The sequence below is a fragment of the Eschrichtius robustus genome, chromosome 2, assembly GCF_028021215.1.
Source record: "Eschrichtius robustus isolate mEscRob2 chromosome 2, mEscRob2.pri, whole genome shotgun sequence".
Classification (NCBI taxonomy): Eukaryota; Metazoa; Chordata; class Mammalia; order Artiodactyla; family Eschrichtiidae; genus Eschrichtius; species Eschrichtius robustus.
Genome location: NC_090825.1, coordinates 58,753,403 through 58,774,427, shown reverse-complemented (window position 1 = coordinate 58,774,427; position 21,025 = coordinate 58,753,403). Strand labels below are relative to the sequence as shown.

The 21,025-nt window shown below is 38.0% G+C and overlaps 1 protein-coding gene across 1 annotated transcript in view; it reads left to right on the top strand.

Moving 5' to 3' along the window:
• The window catches only part of ANKRD31 (ankyrin repeat domain 31), a 138,880-nt gene extending 120,909 nt beyond the window's left edge, over nucleotides 1-17,971 (top strand). The window contains exons 24-25 of the mRNA XM_068533441.1: nucleotides 171-273; nucleotides 17,781-17,971. Coding sequence (XP_068389542.1) covers nucleotides 171-273; nucleotides 17,781-17,926 — 249 coding nt within the window. The 3' untranslated portion in view covers nucleotides 17,927-17,971. The remainder of the gene's footprint in view (nucleotides 1-170; nucleotides 274-17,780) is intronic.
• Nucleotides 17,972-21,025: the final 3,054 nt, after the last annotated feature.

The window sequence follows — 21,025 nt, the reverse complement described above, 5'->3', positions numbered from 1 at the left end:
AAAACTTTATTTACAAAAAAGATGGCAGCCCAGATTTGGCTGTGGGCTAGTTTGCCAATACATAATGTACAACAATCAATACTTTACTGGAGTTACAATTTGCAGGAGAAAGGTGTATTTGCTTCTTATAAAATATATGATTTTGAAGTTCTGTGTTTAATTATGTGCAGGTAACATACCGGGGGAAGGAACTTTTAAAGTATATTTCTGAGGAATTACCCTTGCCTCCAGACCCAAACTTGGTACCTCAGCAACATCAACCTTGTCTTCCAGGTATGTGCAGACCAACACCTGTTTCTTAGTTGTGGGAAAAACACACCCACATCTGCTGAGAAGGCATTGCACTTGTCTTTTTTTTTTTTTCCATTCAGGTTAAATTCACATGACATTCAAATAAACATTTTTTTTTAATTTATTTATTTTTGGGTGTGTTGGGTCTTCGTTTCTGTGCGAGGGCTTTCTCTAGTTGCGGCAAGCGGGGACCACTCTTCATTGCGGTGCGCGGGCCTCTCACTGTCGCGGCCTCTTGTTGCGGAGCACAGACTCCAGACGCGCAGACTCAGTAGTTGTGGCTCACGGGCCCATTTGCTCCACGGCATGTGGGATCTTCCCAGACCAGGGCTCGAACCCGTGTCCCCTGCATTGGCAGGCAGATTCTCAACCACTGCGCCACCAGGGAAGCCCATCAAATAAACATTTTAAAGTGAACAATTCAGTGGCATTTAGTACATTGACAGTGTTTTACAACCACCAGCTCTGTGTAGTTCCAAAACAGTTTCATCACCCCAAAAAGAAACCCATACCCATTCAGCAGTTACTTCCCACTCCCCACTCCCTCCAGTCCCTGGGAACTACCAGTCTGCTTCCTGTCTGCGTGGATTTGCCTAGTCTGAATATATTATATAAATGGAATCCTACAATATATGACCTTTTGTGTATGGCATCTTTCACTTAGCATAATGCTTTTAAGGATTATCTACATTGTAACATCTGTCAGTACTTCATTCCTTTTTATGGCTTCCATTGCATATATATATAAACCACAATTTACTTATTTCTTCATCCTTTGATAGACATTTGGGTTTCCACTTTCTGGCTATTGGACAGGTGTATACATATATTTGTTTGGATACCTGTTTTTCAGTTCTTTTGGGTGTATACCAAGGAGTGGAATTGCTATATTATATAGTTATTATATGTTTAACTTTTGGGGGAACAGCCATTACTATTTTCCACAGCAACTGAATCATTTTACATTCCTACCAGCAATGTACAAGGGTTCCAGTTTCCCCACATCTCCACCAAAACTTGTTATTTTCTTTTTTTTTGTTACAGCACTCCGTTTAAACACCATTTAACTTAAATTCTAGAAGAATGACACCTTCCCTCACAATTCCTTTCTCTGAATCTGTGATGTGCTTACTTTAGTTAGATTTTTTTAAGTGTCATATAAAAGGGAAAAATGGTATTTTTTTCCTTCCTGCAGGCATGATTTGGTTAGTTTTCCATATTTTCTAAAAATAGATCCTAGATACTAGAATTAAGTCTTTGCTTGTTAGGGTACACTAATACACTTCATCTAATGGAATAAACCTTCAGAAAACTGAAGAGAATGTGGTCTTCACCAATCAGCAGCCGATTTTGAAGTTATTGGAAAGGGCGGCACACATTTATGAAAAGCAGACATAACTAATGTTATATCACCCTTCTCTGCTGCAGTGCACCCTCTTTTTCCCCCAGTTTCCCTGTCTTAGACCAGTTGGGGACAATATATGAGGAGAGGAGGTACAAAACAGAAAATGATAATTCTGTGACAACCAGAGTCAAGAACCGAACAGGATTACTATCACAAACCCCTAACCAGGGGTTTCCCAGGGTTACTCCTTTCCTTACAACAAATCCCAATGATGCAAAGTACTTTCCTAACTTTATACTGAATTCACTCTAACCTTTGTCTCAAAAACTGGCTTCAGATTAAGATGCATTTTCCCCAGTTTTCTAAGGATAGCCTCAAAAGTATTTTTCATCATTTTGGGGAAACACATAAAATAAAACAATTGTGGGGAAGTTAAAGGGCTTAAGAAACTGGAAGGAGTTGTAGTAATTCATGGTCTTTGGTTCCTTACCTAATCTAATCTTAGAGATAGGCCAAGGAACCTGAGTTTTTAGGAGTGATTCTTATGCAGCCAGCCTGACCGTTGACTTTGAATGACTAGTAGTATCTGATTTCTTGTGCAGGTAATAATTTGAAAATTCTTAATATTCAACCCTTCACTTTGATTCCAAAGCACACCCACTCTTGTGCTTGTACACTCAAGCTCTCTGTCTCTCTGTCTCTCCTGTCTCTCTCGTCTTTCTGTCTCGTGCACGTGCGCCCACACACACTTGAAGGAAAGTCAAGCAAACCCTTTCTCCTAGTTTCTACCCTTAAGAGTCAAAGCAGAAATATAGGTTCGTCCTCATATCAGAAAGGATATCTGCTCCTCAGATTTTCTAGCTCCAGGCACGTACTTCCAGCCCCAGCCATGCATCTTCTTCCTCAGAGGGCTCACAGTTCCTCTGCTAAATGAGCATGAAATAAAAAATGGGTTCTGAATTGCTGCTTCTGTTGCCTGCAGTATAAACAGTTTCTTGTTACTAATTTCTGTCCAGAAATCCTGAATTTTCTTTCCTTTAGATATTTCAGAAAATGTTAGTGCTAATTTGAGAACTGTGGAGGCGCCAGTATGCCAACCAGCATCTTGCTACCTTGATCTGGACCTAGGAATCTATAGACAGGTCCCTGCAGGCATCCGTAGGCTGCTGTTGAAGTTTTGTTGGAACATCCTTGATTTAGGATTCTTTTGTACCTGGTTTTGTGGTACCTGACAGAAATCCAAAGACCTGGTAAGTTAGAAAAATGTAAAGTCTCTAACCTTATTACAAGCAAAGCATTCTGGAGAGAATCTTTTCCCCTCTTCTGCATATCAAAATGTGGTCATGGAAGTTGTGGCTCTGACACCATAGAGACCATAAAGTCTAAAGGAAAAACATGTCCATGTGGATTTAATTAGCCTACTTCAGATCATGAACATATCTGTTCTCTTATGCTTTTTGATGATCACACTCTTCAGAATACTGTTTTTTGGAAAAAGTGGACTAGGAAGAGATATTTACATTTCCCATCACTAGGATGACCATGTATCCCCATTTGACCAGGGCAGTCCCTAATCCAGCAAAGTTATTAGTACCACTCCCTTTCACTTTCAGACATGCCTTGTTTAGATGACCTAGTACAGGAACCAAGCAAATAACTGTTGGAAAAAATGAAATTTGGACAAGGTGAAAAAAAAGAGAGAGAGAGAAACTTTCAGTTTTATTTAAGTTTTTAACTGTATAGTTTCTAGCTTACTATTGTGTAAATAGATAGTTAAATCTTACGTATATCACTCTATATTATAAATAATTGCTAGTTACCTAATCTTAACCCCTTGATAGACTGAGAAGATCTTTGAGTTCAGAGAGATTTTTGTGGGCTCTTGCTTCCTATTATATTCCCGATGCCTGGCATATAGTAGCTTCCAAGTAAAATGTTCATTGAATAAATGAATGAGTGAATGGAAGCATGAATATGATCCAAAGGACTGCTTATTTTAAAACTGAATTTACTTACGGTTGACTGTCCTCATAGGTGGACATTCCTAGATCTCACAGGCTATAACAGAATTTGTGGTGAAGAATTCAACAAATGGTAAATGGGATTTTGGTTAGTTAATACTATCTCCTTTATCTGAATTAATCTCCCTTATCTGAATTTTCTGTCTAACTGTGAGGTATAAGAGTGATGGCCCTTCAGGCTTAATTTCCAAAATATACAAACAGCTCATACAACTCAACAACAAAAAAACAAACAACCCAATCAAAAAATGGGCAGAAGACCTAAATAGACATTTCACCAAAGAAGACATAGTGATGGCCAATAGGCACATGAAAAGATGCTCAACATCGCTAATTATTAGAGAAATGCAAATCAAAACCACAATGAGGTATCACCTCACACCTGTCAGAATGGCCATCATTAAAAAGTTTACAAATAACAAATGCTGGAGAGGGTGTGGAAAAAAGGGAACCCTTCTACACTGTTGGTGAGAATGTAAATTGGTGCAGCCACTATGGAGAACAGTATGGAGGTTCATTAAAAAACTAAAAATAGAGTTGCCATATGATCCAGCAATCCCACTCCTGGGCATGCATCTGGACAAAGCTATAATCCGAAAAGATACATGCACCCCTATGTTCACAGCAGCACTATTTACAATAGCCAAGACATGGAAGCAACCTAAATGTCCATCGGCAACAAATGAATGGATAAAGAAGATGTAGTATATATACACAATTACTACTCAGCCATAAAAAAGAATGAAATAATGCCATTTGCGGCAACATGAATTGACCTAGAGATTATCATACTAAATGAAGTAAGTCAGAAAGAGAAAGACATGTGCCACCTGATATCACTTATATGTAGAATCTAAAATATGACACAAATGAACTTATTTGTGAAACAGAAACAGACTAACAGACAGGGAACAAACTTCTGGTTACCAAAAGGGAAAGGGGGTGGTGGGGGAGGGATGAATTAGGAGTTTGGGACTAGCAGATACAAACTGCTATATGTAAAATAGATAAACAACAAGGTCCTACTGTATAGCATGGGGAACTATATTGAGTATCCTTTAATAAACCATAATGGAAAAGAAGATGGAAAAGAAGGTGAAAAAGAATATATATATGTATAACTGAATCACTTTGCTGCATACCAGAAACTAACACAACATTGTAAATGAACTATACTTCAAAAAAACAAGAAAAAAGAATGATGGCCCTCCACATTTTCTCAACCAGAAATTTAAAAGAGAACTATTTCTCCTTTCCCCTCATCCAGTTTACTTCTACATATCATTTTGGATTCATGGTATCAAGAAAATCATGAGTCATGAAGATAAGTGATAAAATGACTTGCTTCAGTAAGTCAGAGATAATGGAAGAGCTTCTTATTTATTTGAGTTCTACACAAAAACTAGATAACTTGGCAACTTGAGGCAATGTATTGATGGACTCCAGGATGTTAAAATGTGGTATATTAACACATTTGAGGATATATGTTGTTTCTAATGAAAGATTGTAAACATACCAATGCTAATCTTTAAAAATGAAGTTCTGTTGATGAAATCCCTGAAATATCTATCTCTAAAGTCCTTTATAAGCTTTAAAATGGAGTAAGTCTATGATGCATTTTCCCTTAAAATTTCACAGCTTCCTCCCAAGCCTCTCTCCCCTCTGCCTACTTGGCTATAGTTCCTCCTTTGTGTTATTGAGGGAATTTTCATTGATATTTCAGTATATATTGGAATGGGAAAAATGAACATTTCCAAAACTTCTATTACATAATGTGAACATTATGTATAAACATATTGACATATTTTTCACAAAGTTCTTTAGAAAAACATTCTGTTAATATAGATCACATTTCATTATTTTCCTGGAAAGCCAGTTTTATATGTTTATGTCCCCTGTCACCATAGTACCAAGACACTCAAAACACATGAAGCTGAATGTATTCATCTAAGCAAAACAAACAAACAAAAAAAGAGTATCTCCTGAGGCCTTTCTTTCCCCAGGCTATCATTTAATGCACACTGATTATTTAATTTATAATTTTCTCTCAGGAAGATCTAACATCACTTGTTCATTTGAAAATAGAACATGCTTTTTCAGGAAAAAAATAGACTTTTTTTGTTTTTAATGAAAACGGTCTTTGACCTACTTACAATCTGTTGTGAATAAATGACTTTAAAGAAAGAGTTTTCTTCATTTCAGTGCTGTTACTGTGCTTCATTTCTCTGTAGAAGTATATGTAATAGAACACAAACATTCACAGGTGCTTCTGTTTTATGTGGTTAAGAACTTCTTAAACAGCCAAGGAAGATGGGTGCCTGATAACAGAGCAGAGGGTGTTTATTTCAGCTCCTGTTTAAACTCCTGATCCTTTTTCATTATTTTAATCGTATTTTTTTTCATCCTGGTATTTTATATCTACTGATAGGGGAGGAAAGAGAAGAAAACAAATTACCTGTTGAGCATTTGCCATGTGCCAGACCCCCTGCCAGATTATTTTACATACATTAGGACATTTAGGAGCTTCTTTTCAGTAGAACTCCAAGGTTCACGTCTGTACGACAGAGACACAGAAAACCTGAACACTTTACATATAAAATCAAACCCAATTCAGCTTAAAGAACCACCTATTAATTTCAATTTTCCCCTGAACAATGAGGGCCTAAATAGTTTTAAACTTCTAAATATAATAAGTCTATTTCTTGATTCCAGTACAGTTTTCACAGATAGCTTTTTTTTTTTTTTTTTTTTTTTTTATTTTTGGCTGTGTTGGGTCTTCGTTTCTGTGTGAGGGCTTTCTCTAGTTGCGGCAAGTGGGGGCCACTCTTCATCGCGGTGCGCGGGCCTCTCGCTATCGCGGCCTCTCTTGTTGCAGAGCACAGGCTCCAGACGCGCAGGCTCAGTAGTTGTGGCTCACGGGCCTAGTTGCTCCGCGGCACGTGGGACCTTCCCACACCAGGGCTCAAACCCGTGTCCCCTGCATTGACAGGCAGATTCTCAACCACTGAGCCACCAGGGAAGCCCCACAGATGGCTTTTGATATTATCAATGTAAATCTGTGCCAAATTATTAATTTAGTTTTAGATATCCAATCATGTAATACTCTATCACCATATTTATCCTTTGGGATCCTTCATTTATCAGAAGACACTGAACTTTATTTTTTTTTCTTTGGCTGCATTGGGTCTTCATTGCTGCGCATGGGCTTTCTCTAGTTGCGGTGAGCGGGGGCTACTCTTCATTGCGGTGCGCGGGCTTCTATTGCAGTGGCTTCTCTTGTTGCAGAGCATGGGCTCTAGGCACGCAGGCTTCAGTAGTTGCGGTGCGCGGGCTCAGTAGTTGAGGCTCGTGGGCTCTAGAGCACAGGCTCAGTAGTTGTGGCGCACGGGCTTAGTTGCTCCGTGGCATGTGGGATCTTCCCAGACCAGGGCTTGAACCCGTGTCCCCTGCATTGGCAGGTGGATTCTTAACCACTGCGCCACCAGGGAAGTCCCTGAACTTTGTATTTAAATAGCCATAGTAGAATTTTTCCCCATCATAACTAGAGCAGATGTATTTTTACAGTTCATTAAAATTATTCTTAATCATTTTGCCTTTGATTGGAATTATATTTCTGATTCAGGATGAGAATGTATACATAAGTATGTTAATTTTCATTTATAACTAGAGCAAGTGATGTTTCATTCCATAATCGTAATGAAGTGTAGAATGCTTAGTTTGTAAGCACAAGTTCTGGAAGTCTGAGTTCAATAATTTTCAAGTTGTAAGTGAACCTAATAGATCAGCTAGTCTTGGACCTGTTTTACAGATGATGAAACTGAGAACCAGAGAAGTAAAATGGGTTAGGGATGTGTCAGAATTGAACCATCAGTGAAAATAATGAATCTGATTATTTCTGCTTTTGATATATTAAGGGAATTTTTTTCAAAAACAGAGGAAAATAAAAAGAAACGAAATTGAGTTATTTGTAGTGAGGTGGATGGACCTGGAGACTGTCATACAGAGTAAAGTAAGTCAGAAAGAGAAAAACAAATACCGTATGCTAACACATATGTATGGAATCTAAAAAAAAAAAAAAAAAAAATGTTTCCAAAGAACCTAAGGGCAGGACAGGAATAAAGACACAGACGTAGAGAATGGACTTGAGGACACGGGGAGGGGGAAGGGTAAGCTGGGACGAAGTGAGAGAGTGGCATGGACATATATACACTACCAAATGTAAAATAGATAGTTAGTGGGAAGCAGCTGCATAGCACAGGGAGATCGGCTCCGTGCTTTGTGTTCACCTAGAGGGGTGGGATAGGGAGGGTGGGAGGGTGATGCAAGAGGGAGGAGATATAGGGATATATGTATATGTATATGTATAACTGATTCACTTTGTTATACAGCAGAAACTAACACACCATGGTAAAGCAATTATGCTCCAATAAAGATGTTTAAAAACAAAATTCATCAGCCTTACATAATTGTGTATTATCATATGTAGTATTTGTATTGTGTATTGTTTTTAAGTGTCAGTGTTCATTTGGATTTATCTACATATTTACTACTTTATTTGCTCTCTGTTCTATTTCACTTCTCAAACTTTCCATCCAGGACAAGTTTCCTTCCTGTGTTATATCCTTTAGAATTTCCTTCATTCATAAACCCTCTCTACTTTGTCTAAAAATTATTTTATCTCACATTATTTATTGCATTTTTCAATGGTCATTGAAATCTGGTATAAAAGACGTTTTCATGACATACATTAAAGGTTCTGTTTTACTGTAAAAAAAACCCCCAAAAAAACAGGAAAAATGGGCTTCCCTGGTGGCACAGTGGTTGAGAATCTGCCTGCCAATGCAAGGGACACGGGTTCGAGCCCTGGTTTGGGGAGATCCCACATGCCACGGAGCAACTAGGCCCGTGAGCCACAACTACTGAGCCTGCACGTCTGGAGCCTGTGCTCCGCAACAAGAGAGGCCGCGATAGTGAGAGGCCCGCGCACCGCGATGAAGAGTGGCCCCCGCTTGCCGCAACTAGAGAAAGCCCTCGCACAGAAACAAAGACCCAACACAGCCAAAAAGTAATAATAATAAATAAATAATAAATAAATTTTAAAAAAACCAAAACACTGTCATTAGTTTAAAAAAAAAAAAACAGGAAAAAGAACAGTAAAAGTTAAATTATTTTTAACCTAACTAGTATGTCATTTTGAAGTGCCAGTTTTGGCCACTAGATAACATGAATAATTGCATGAGCCCATTCTTTTGCCTACTAATGAATCTATCAATTCAGTTTAAGCAGACTTGTGCAGAATATCTAAAGTCTGGCGATATTACTTAAGGGAGATTTATTTCTCCCTACCTTGTCCATAAGCAGAATGGTTCCTTAGCTGTGCATTTCCTGTTGGGGCTTAGGGACAACAAGAAAAGACAAATGTCCGATTAAATTGCTATCTTCCTAGTTGTACTGGGCTGCTAAATGTGCTACTGTTGAGAAATTTTATTTATAGATCTCAGAGGGCACTGACTTTGCCTAGGGAATCTACCCCAAGTAAAAGTGAAAATTAAAGGGAGAAGGGCTCCTACCTGCTAATGGGGTGAATTGGTGGTTTTCACAGTTCTGATGGAAAAATTCTTTGTCACAAAGCTACAAGTAGATGTCCTTAGTTATCATTGCAAAGAAGATGGTAATTATTTGACCAAATAACAGATTAAGTTACTATCTCTCAGGGTTCTAATTTCTCTTTACCTCATTCACAAAAATTCTTTCAGTGATAGAACTTCTTTTTTAAATCCTCCTATTCCTCTTTGTTTCTTTGAGGCTCCAGAGCCACAGGTGTCTGGCCCCTTAAGCAGAACTGAACTTCCGAGCACTAGTACACTTAATCCTCCCCACAGTCAGGACTGGGAAAAATGAATAGTAGGTATTGTCAGACTGCTTAAGACTATGTGTGTGTTTGCTCCTGGTATTACAGTGCCGTACCTGTCAGTTCATATTGCTGCAGATCGCAACAGCTTAGTTTTTCTAAGATCTTTCCATGGAACAGTAACAATTTACTAATGGACCCAAAGTAAAATCATTTCCTATAAAGTATATTAAATTTAAACGTTTTACATCCAGTATCTGAATCTTGCTGCTTCATTCCCTCTTAGCTACCTACCTCCAACATGACTGTGAGGGCTAGAGTGGAAGCAAAACTCCAGTGTTTGGGAGCTTCCAATTTGGAAGCAGGTCTTTTAAGTGTGTGCTTCCTGCAGTCCCTTTATTTGTTCCTATGCTAACTGGCCCAAAGCTTGGTGGGAGTAGTAAGTATTGTAGTAAGAGTATAGACTGCATTGGTGAGGAAACTTTAGTTCACTGTTCTTTTATATTTAAGTGCCTGTATTTTGTGCAACCTATTAAGTTCCTATTAAGTAACAGTGAGTATATTGAGTACTATAAATGAATTATTAAATCAAAAAATAAAATCTAAATCTCAGTTTCCTAACTACTTGGATTCTTTCCCTTTCTTGTCTCACATGGTTGTGCAAGGATTAAAGTATTGAAAAGTGATGGACAAATGTGTGATATGACTATTAGAGCACAGAAACAAACTATAGAAGGATATGATATACCCTGGGTTGTTATCGTTGGTTACCTGGGCAGCAGGGGAGTTGGGGCAGGGAGAGGATTGCAGTAAAACCATACCTTCGGGCCAAATTTAGAGTATATACAAAAGTAAAACACTGAAAACAGTTCTAAAAGCCCTGAAAGCAGGAGACGTGCAGAGTGAGCCCAGACTAGGGCCCACAGAAGAGAATCTCAATTCTAGAACTGTGTTCTCAGCTACTGTAGTAACAGGTTATTATTTATTTCTCAGAAGATTGATAATACAAATCACAATATATTTTTACTTATTTTAAGTAGCTGTAGTACACTGCATGTATGTTTAATTTTTTATGAAAAGAAAAAGCAAAGAGTTTTAAAAATATTACATACTGGCATTGATGCTTTCAGGTATGCTTTCCATATGTAGACATGGAGAAAAGGTTTACTCAACTTCAAAAAAGGAAGAAAAGTTAGTGAAGTTCTTTGTCTTTAACTTTCCTGGATGTTGTTTGCCTGGAATGATTCAAATAATTTTGAAGCTTGTACTATTATGTAATAAGACAACGTAGCAATTGTATAGTTACTTAACACAATTCAAACTGGGATCATAAATTTGAAATCAGTTTGCTGTATTCTTACATTTTCTTATATGAGGATTACCCTGTTTAGCTCAGTTTTCTGTATGAATGTGTTTTTTGTTTTGTTGCCCACCCCATCCCAATATATTGGGAACTGTGGATAACAACAAAGAAATCTGGAAGCTAGAAGTTGTCAGCCAAAGGTGCCGGATCCTAGTAGCATGGGCTGGAATGAAACGGGTGGGAATGCAGTGGCAGATGGAGTTCAGAGATACCTGTTGCAGAAGAGGTGGTAGAGGAGAAAGAAAAGGCAGCAGAAGTTGAGAGGTAAAGGAGATGAGAACAGGTGTTTTGTAAGGAATGGTCTTTGTTTCTTCCAGTCTGATCATTATGGAAAAGAGGCTATTCTGTGAGAAACTAGGGGATGGTCTTAATACTAAGTTTTGTGGTGTGATATGTATGTTCCCAGAATTTCATGTCCATGGGCTTACCCAGGAAGTGGCACCTTCTGTTACCACAGAGCCACTTGCAGTTTTCCTAAAGTCCTGCAGATTACAGGAAAGTCAGGAGTGTATTATGCTGACAGTGAAACTGAGTGGATCTGGGGGTGGGATTTTGGCTGCCATGACCTCTGTTCCTTTGAAAGAGAAGCCATGTGAATAGCCACTAGACAGAATATCAACCAAATAACTTTTGTGGATATATCATGGCTAACCTGTTGAGAAAGTTATAAATCAAAACCATCACACCCTACTGACTTTAGTGATAAAGTCAGCCCTGCTAAAAAAAAAAGAAGAAGGTGGGCCTAAAATGGTCCCTTTATCTTAATTTATTACAGCACGTAAGGGAGAGAGAGAGCCAGATCAGCTCCAAGCAAAGCTAGTTTAGAGTGCAAAGCAGTACTGAATAACACTTTACAATTTTACAGAAAACTTTCACATAGGTGTTATTTTCTCATTTGACAAAGGTGAATGATGGGAATGGTAAGGCAAAAGGAAAAAAAGGTTTAACATTAGCATTACTTTATTGAAAACTCCAAACTCCACTTCTATGGGTTAATAGGTTAACAAATGTCCATCCAAAAATGCTGGTTTTCAAACACTTTTGTTATATCATCTCAGCAACCCAAGTTTGGGCCACTCTGTTTCCAGCATGGCAATTGGGAAGATGGGCAGGTTGCTTCCTGTGGAGCCACTGCTTATCATTCTGCACTTTTGTTGGTGACCTTCTCTATGTGAGCCCTATGGTGATAATTTCTGGTTACAAACAAGATGAAGCTATTCAGGTGCTCTTGGCCATCTCTTACAAGTGCCTATGTTTGGGTCTGTGACTTTTAAGGCAAGGCCCATTCACTGGAAAGAGAATAGGTTTTTTGTGCATACAGGCCCATCCTTGCTCTGATGAAACTAAGCTAATATTAGCAAAATTAATTTAATATTTAAAGCCTTATTTCCATGGGCTTTTCCTGAAGGATGAATGCTCTCCACTCCCAACTTTTGTGAGATACCTTGCTTCAGATAGTCTATAAAACAAACCTGCTAATAAGGGAATTATTTTGTTTACATTTGGACCATGTGTAAAACAGTTTAAATTCTTTGGGTTGTAAGTAACAGTTTAAAACCCAAATCAGACTGGGTTACACCCCCCATAAAAAGGAATTTTATTGACTCATGTACATGAAAGACCAGGAGTAGGTTCTTCAGGCTTAAGCCAGTGTTCAAAGAGCATGACTGAGCACCCAGTTTTTCTTGCTTTCCATTTCTCAGCTCCATGGTAGCAGCCTCTCCTCTCATCATCCCAGAGCTACATGCTTCCAGATTCAAGTCCAGAGGGAAAGAATTTGGATGTGGCTCTTTCCCAGAAGGCAAAAAAAAGATCTCATTGCATGTAACTTCACTCTGAATGGGTCGTGTTCTTACCCTGAATCAATGCCTGTTCACTGATTGGCCTAGATCTAAACAAATCAGGAGATTAATGTTGGAAGGAAGAGATAGTGAATTATATCCCCTGAACTGAGCAAGAACTTTAAGACCAAAAAACTAAGCAGGCAACTCCATAAAGGGTAATTGTGAAGTTTATTGTGGGTAACTTACACACGGGTAGGAAGGATCAGGAGATGATCCAGAAGCATTCATAGCCGTACTCTGCCTCTGAAAAGGGTAAGGAGGATTTAAAGGGACCAAAGCTAAAAATAGAATCTGACTACTTGGGAGAAGCGTGGTTGGTCCACACTGACAGGAACCCCTGTTTTTCCTCCCTGCCCTTCCCTGAGGGGTCTCATGACTGTTAACTACCTGCATCAGCAAAAGGCATTCTTCCAGTTTTCATATCAGTTGAAGACAAGGGTAAGCTGATAGAGAACTATTAACTATCTGCGTCAGCAAAGGCATTCTTCCAGTTTTCATATCAGATGAAGACAAAGGTAAAAGCTGGCTTGGGCGCATTCCTTGTGAGTAGGCTAAAGTACAGTCATGCAGAAAGGGAAGGGGTCGGACTGCAGACCTAAGATGGAGCTGACAAAATGGAGTCAGTGTGGTTCAGCCACACAGTTGAGAACAATTTCACCAGAAGCACATGGACCAAATGTGAGGAAAGGGATGGTCCTCCAGAGGCAAATTAGGGTGGGATCACCATTAGACAGATAAATGGGTACTTTATCAGGAGCGCCAGATATCCATGCAGATGTGTAACTATGTAAACATTTGTACTGCTTAGAATTATGAACAAAGCTCTTGGACTATGCGATACGTCTATCTGACACTGCCCGGCTGAGGTCACACAGATAGCATGTTGGTGCTAACCTTGGAATAAGATTCAATTAGTTGAATGACATATAGCTCATATAGCCAATCTCCAAGAAAAGAATCTCTGAGATTATCGGAGAGCTTAAAGAAGCCAGTTTAGCATCACTGACTCTTAAACTGGCAGAGCTAAAAGGGACCCTGCTGATCATCAACTCTCTCACCTCTCAGAGGAGATGGAAATCTAGATAAGCCATATAACTTGCTTGAGATCACAACCAAGTTTGTGTGACCTAGAAAATTGATCATCCATCTTCCAGCCTAACACTCTTTTTAGTAATAAATACCTGCTATAATAATAGCAGCTACTATTTATTGAGTGTTTGCTCTGTATTAGGCAGTAGACAGGCATTTCACATGCAGTATCTCATTTAATCTTTACAACTGTTTTATTCTCAATTTATTGGAAATTGAGGCACAGAGGGGCTTTGTATAACTACCTTCAGAAGCTTCAGTTATCCTTTTTTTGCCTTGGTGTTTTAGACTGCAAACAGCCTTCTTTCTTCCAAGATAGGAAGTGCTGATTTACAGCTTTATCTTGGGTATAGAAAATGGAGTGAGTGAAGAATAACCTGGTCAGAAAACCTGTTATATGTGCTCATAGACTTGACTAGGGTCTAGGGTTTGTAATAAGTAAATTTAAATCTTATTTTTTACTTTTTTTAAGAATTTATTATTTTTTTAAACATCTTTATTGGAGTATAATTGCTCTACAATGGGGTGTTTGTTTCTACTTTATAACAAAGTGATTCAGCCATACATATACACATATCCCCATATCTCCTCCCTCTTGCATCTCCCTCCCACCCTCCCTATCCCACCCCTCTAGGTGGTCACAAAGCACAGAGCTGTTCTCCCTGTGCTATGTGGCTGCTTCCCACTAGCTATCGATTTTACATTTGGTAGTGTGTGTATGTCAATGCCACTCTCTCACTTCATCCAGCTTACCCTTGCCCCTCCCCGTGTCCTCAAGTCCATTCTCTACGTCTGCGTCTTTATTCCTGTCCTGCCCCTAGGTTCTTCATAACCTTTTTTTTTTTAGATTCCATATATATGTGTTAACATACGTTATTTGTTTTTCTCTTTCTGACTTACTTCACTCTGTCTGACAGACTCTAGGTCCATCCACCTCACTACAAATAACTCAATTTCATTTCTTTTTATGGCTGAATAATATTCCATTGTATATATATGTCACATCTTCTTTATCCATTCATCTGTCGATGAACACTTAGGTTGCTTCCATGTCCTGGCTATTGTAAATAGAGCTGCAGTGAACATTGTGGTACATGACTCTTTTTGAATTATGGTTTTCTCAGGGTATATGCCCAGTAGTGGGACTGCTGGGTCATACGGTAGTTCTGTTTTTAGTTTTTTTTTTTTTTTCTTGTGGTATGTAAATTATATCTCAATGTACAATAAGCAAGCATTTAAAATAAAATGCTACTTCCTTCTGGCCTCTGTTGTTTCAGATGAGAAATCCACTGTCTTTACAAGTGGAGTTCCTCTCTAGATTATGTGTTGTTTCTCTCTGACTGCTTTTAAGATTTGTTTTTGTTTGTTTTTACCTCTCTAAAGTTTAATTACAGTGTGTATTGGCATGGATTTCTTTGGTTTATCGTGTTTCTCATTTGCTCAGGTTCTTCAGTCTGTAGGGTTTTGTCCTTTACCAAATTAGGGAAGTTTTATCCGTTATTTCCTTGAATAGTCTCTCAGTCCCACTCTCTTTGTACTTTATTCTGGAACTCTGATAATACAAATACTGAATTACCTGTTTTTGTTCTACAGGCCCATGAGGCTCTGATTGTTGTTGATGTGTAACTTGACTGACCACAGTGACCAGAATGTGATCAAGCATTATTCTTATGTTTCTGTGAGGTGGTTTTGGATAAGATTTACATTTAAATCAGTGGACTTTGAGTAAGGCAGGTTGCCCTCCACCATGTGGATGGGACTCATCCACTCAGTTGAAGGCCTGAGTAGAATAAAAGACTGACTTCCCCTGAGCAAGAGGGAATTCTTCAGCAGATGTCCTTCAGACTTGAACTGCAACATTGGCTTTCCCTGTGTCTTCCAGCCTACCCTGCAGCTTATGGACTTGAGTAGAATACTACTTTTGTTTATCATTCATCACTTGATGAACATTTAAGCTGTTCAAACTTGGGTTTTCTAATTTTATTATGTGATTCCTTTTTCTCACAAAACTCTGAGATTCTATCATTTTTCTTCATTATTTGTTTTTCTGCTCCTCAGAGCAGATAATCTCTATTGAATCTGTATCTTTAAGTTCATTGATTTGTTTTTTTTAACATCTTTATTGGAGTATAATTGCTTTACAATGGTGTGTTAGTTTCTGCTTTATAAGAAGGTGAATCAGCTATACATATAAATATATCCCCATATCTCCTCCCTCTTGTGTCTCCCTCCCACCCTCCCTATCCCACCCCTCTAGGTGGTCACAAAGCACCGAGCTGATCTCCCTACGCTATGCGGCTGCTTCCCACTAGCTATCTGTTTTACATTTGGTAGTGTATATATGTCCATGCCACTCTCTCACTTCTTCCCAGCTTACCCTTTCCCCCCGCCACGTCCTCAAGTCCATTCTCTACATCTGCGTCTTTATTCCTGTCCTGCCTCTAGGTTCTTCATAACCGTTTTTTTTTTTTTTTTTTTTTTTAGATTCCATATATATGTGTTAACATACGTTATTTGTTTTTCTCTTTCTGACTTACTTCACTCTGTATGACAGACTCTAGGTCCATCCACCTCACTACAAATAACTCAATTTTGTTTCTTTTTATGGCTGAGTAATATTCCAATATATGTATATGTGCTACATCTTCTTTATCCATTCATCTGTCAGTGGACACTTAGGTTGCTTCCATGTCCTGGCTATTGTAAATAGAGCTGCAATGAACACTGTTGTACATGACTCTTTTTGAATTATGGTTTTCTCAGGGTATATGCCCAGTAGTGGGATTGCTGGGTTGTATGGTAGTTCTATCTTTAGTTTTTTAAGGAACCTCCATACTGTTCTTCATAATGGCTGTATCAATTTACATTCCCACCAACAGTGCAAGAGGGTTCCCTTTTCTCCTCACCCTCTCCAGCATTTATTGTTTGTAGATTTTTTGATGATGGCCATTCTGACTGGTGTGAGGTGATACCTCATTGTAGTTTTGATTTGCATTTCTCTAATGATAAGTGATGTTGAGTATCCTTTCATGTGTTTGTTGGCAATCTGTATATCTTCTTTGGAGAAATATCTATTTAGGTCTTCTGCCCATTTTTGGATTGGGTTGTTTGTTGATATTGAGCTGCATGAGCTGCTTGTAAATTTTGGAGATTAATCCTTTGTCAGTTCCTTCATCTGCAAATATTTTCTCACGTTCTGAGGGTTGCCTTTTTGTCTTGTTTATGGTTTCCTTTGCTGTGTAAAAGCTTTTAAGTTTCATTAGGTCCCATTTGTTTATTTCTGTTTTTATTTCCATTTCTCTAGGAGGTGGGTCAAAAAGGATCTTGCTGTGATTTATGTCATAGAGTTTTCTGCCTATGTTTTCCTCTAAGAGTTTTATAGTGTCTGGCCTTACATTTAGGTCTTTACTCCATTTTGAGTTTATTTTTGTGTATGGTGTTACGGAGTGTTCTAATTTCATTCTTTTACATGTAGCTGTCCAGTTTTCCCAGCACCACTTATTGAAGAGGCTGTCTTTTCTCCATTGTATATTCTTGCCTCCTTTATCAAAAATAAGGTGACCATACGTGCATGGGTTTGTCTCTGGGCTTTCTATCCTGTTCCATTGATCTATATTTCTGTTTTTGTGCCAGTACCATACTGTCTTGATTACTGTAACTGTGTAGTATAGTCTGAAGTCGGGGAGCCTGATTCCTCCAGCTCCCTTTTTTTCCCTCAAGACTGCTTTGGCTATTCGGGGTCTTTTGTGTCTCCGTACAAATTTTAAGATTTTTTGTGCTACTTCTGTAAACAAATGCCATTGGTAATTTGGTAGGGATTTATTGAATCTGTAGATTGCTTTGGGTAGTATAGTCATTTTCACAATATTGATTCTTCCAATCTAAGAACATGGTATATCTCTCCATCTGTTTGTATCATCTTTAAATCTTATTTTTTAAACGACAGTTTTTAATTTGTTGACTCTTCTTTAAACAGGAACTTCCAAAGAGTCAATGCAGAGCATCCCACATTATCTTCAAATAAATGAAATACTGTTAATCAGCGATCAAGAATTTCTCCCATGCCATATAATGGATGAGCATTGGAAGTTCTATGTGGAATGTGAGGAGCTAACATTCTAAAGCCTTGTTTTCTTAATAATTTATTAGGTATTTGTTCATATTATTAACCAGTGTTCATATTTTGTTGTGTGTGGGCTGGTGGGCCTATTTAATACACACTTTATGAGTTACTACTTAAGATGTGTTTACTGTTTTAAGAAAAAATATAACTCTTCAACTATTGTAGTAAGATTAATAGTTTTTTGCAATTAATTAAAATAAAGACATTTTTGCCATAAACAATATTGACTCTCTGGCTTTCTTTTTACTAAAATAAACTTTAAACAAATCTTTAAATCAACACTTCTACCTTTGCATAAATAACAGTTGTTCCTTATGGGAAGTAAGAATACAAATAGGAGTGACTATTGGTCCTGAAAAGTCCCTGGTAAAGTAAATCTACTTAAAAAAAGAACTTAAAGTCCCACTGCCTTCCCCCATTTACTTTGGAATTTATGTTGAAATCAAAATGTAAAATTATGAAAGAGGTTTGTCTTAAGTTTCACAAAATTTAGTGTAGATAGAATTGTAGCTGTGCCAAGTCTGAGAACAAAAAATGAATCAAGTGTTGATTCGGGGGCTGATTATTTTAAATAGGATATATATTTCATCTTTAACGTTTGCTACATTGTCATGAAGATTTTTTTTAAAAGAGCTTTATAAGTTTTTATAAGCTGTCTTTATACGGGTCTGTCTTAATCCTTTGATAGCCATCTTATTCTTATCTGTCATTACCCCAGGCTCCCAAATACGCTTTTTAACTCTGTGGCCTAATTCTGTCCCTTCTCTCTCATTTGGGTAGAGAGGTCAAAATTGCAATAAAAATTACCCTAGCAAGTGCTAGAACTTGGGGGGGGATGGGGAGGAGCAATATGGTGTTGCTTTTTGATATTTTCTTATTTTAAATGTACAGAATCTTAAATATCTTTAGAATACACAAGAAACTTGTCAACAGTTGCCTGTGGAGAGAAGAATTATGGGACTGGGGAACTAAGGGGAAAGGAAGACTTTTAACTACGTGCACCCTTTGGCAACTTTGAAATTGGTACTCTGTGTTTATTCTTTGTATTCAGATAAAAATTTTAAATATCTGAAAAGATAGCACCTGAAAATGTTTGCCTATTCATAAAAGTGTAAAGACAGATCATTTTATTTTTCTTCCTTTGAGAGTCCATTGAAAATGTTCAGGATAAAGTGAACCCTACATGTTGTAATGTTTGAGAACTGACAAGAATTTTATTGTTCCATTATCATTTTCTTAGACTACCCTATTTTTCTAATTTTTGAATAATATACCTGAGGTGGTCTATTTGGCTTTCATTACTTAAGGAGATATTTAAAACATGGGCCATTTGGGAATATATGTACTAACATGGGAAATATATACAATATATATAAGTATACAATGTACTTATTATATATTATATATATAAGTAACTGAAAAATGCAAATTGTTAGACAGTATTTAGTACAAATCCTGGTTGTGTTAAATAAAAATTATATGCCTTTCTGCCTCTGTGGGAGGGAAGTCTGGGGGAGAGTGGATACATGTATATGTACGGCTGAGTCGCTTTGCTGTGCACCTGAAACTATCACAACATTGTCAATCGGCTATACTCCAATATAAAATAAAAAGTTTAAAGAAAATTATATGCCTTTGAATGTATGTATAATATATATGGCCATATAAATATACATATTTTTATATTATGCATGGTATATCTACTTTATAAGCTATGAAATGTGTATTTGTATGTATAAGTATGTGTGTGGTGTGGGAGGTGTCAAGTAAAAGGTCTGGAATGCTACAAATAAAATTGCAGTGCCTGTCCCTAAGGGAGTTGGACTGGGGAAGTTGGAAGGATATATTACAGTTTACTTTCAACTTAAAAAAAAAGCCACGCACATATTTCTTTTGTAATTTAAAAATATTTTTTAAAAAATAACTTAAAAGCAAGTATTTTGTTTAGTGATTACAATTTACAAAACTCATACATTCTAAGTTTATAGCGTAAGAAATCTTGCAATTCTGAGTTTTCATTTTAGTGATCAAATTCTTAAACTTAGTTTTCCAAGCCCATTTAACATTAAGTATACCAACTGGCAACTGAGTGGAGGCATGTTGAGTATTGCCCAAACTAAACAAAAGGGTCTACTTCAAGCAGGGTTGGGGTCCGGAGAGCTACCTTACCTCAGATCTTCCCTGTGAGATGATTGGGTGATTTGGGGTATTGGCTAGATGTTTTGCCTATTCTGTGTTCTAAATGAAACAAGCTTCTGGACCCTAAGCCATACGAGGGACTTCCAAGAATATCTAATAATGCAATCTTCTCTGATATTTGTATCCTTTCTATAAAACTAAGTTCCTGAATATCTCCAGGATACTCCATACCCAACAAGGAAGTCTATTCCCTTTCAGACAGGTACTCCTAAATATTAGAAAGCTGGAACCCCAATGTCCCAGGACTCACAACACTTCCTTTTAAGACTTGAATTTACAGCACAAGCCTCCCCTGGCCTGATTGCTGGGAATGTCCAAGCATACATCTTGTCCTTTCGTCCTCCATTTCTCTTTCAGTCAGTCACTTCGAATTCCCCTCCTGAGCTCAGTCCTTTATCAGGACTAGACTATGTGCAACCCTATCCCGTTTCTCTCACCCCTGTTCTTTGCGTTATAAAAACCTGGAGCACACTCTGGCAAATTATTCTTCCTAAGGGTCTGTTTTACTTCCCTGCTGCTACTGCGAGAGTAAAATCTAGGCCCAACATTTGAGGCCCCTAGCTCTCTGGTCCTGACGTAACCTTCCAGCTTCATCTCCAGCCATCTCTAACCTTTTACTCACTCTTAAGCTCCTTCTTCATCCCTTTTATAGACTGAAATTGTGCCCTCTCAAAATTCATATGTTGAGGTCCTAACCCTCAGTACCTCAGAATATGACTGTATTTAGAGATAGGGCCTTTAAAGAGACTATTAAATTAAAATAAGGCAGTTAAAGTAGGTCCAAATGCAGTCTGACTGGTGTCCTTACATGAAAAACTTTGGACATACAAAGGGATACTGGGGTTGCATGTGAACAGACAAAAGACCATAAGGAACACAGCAAAAAGGCAGCCATCTGC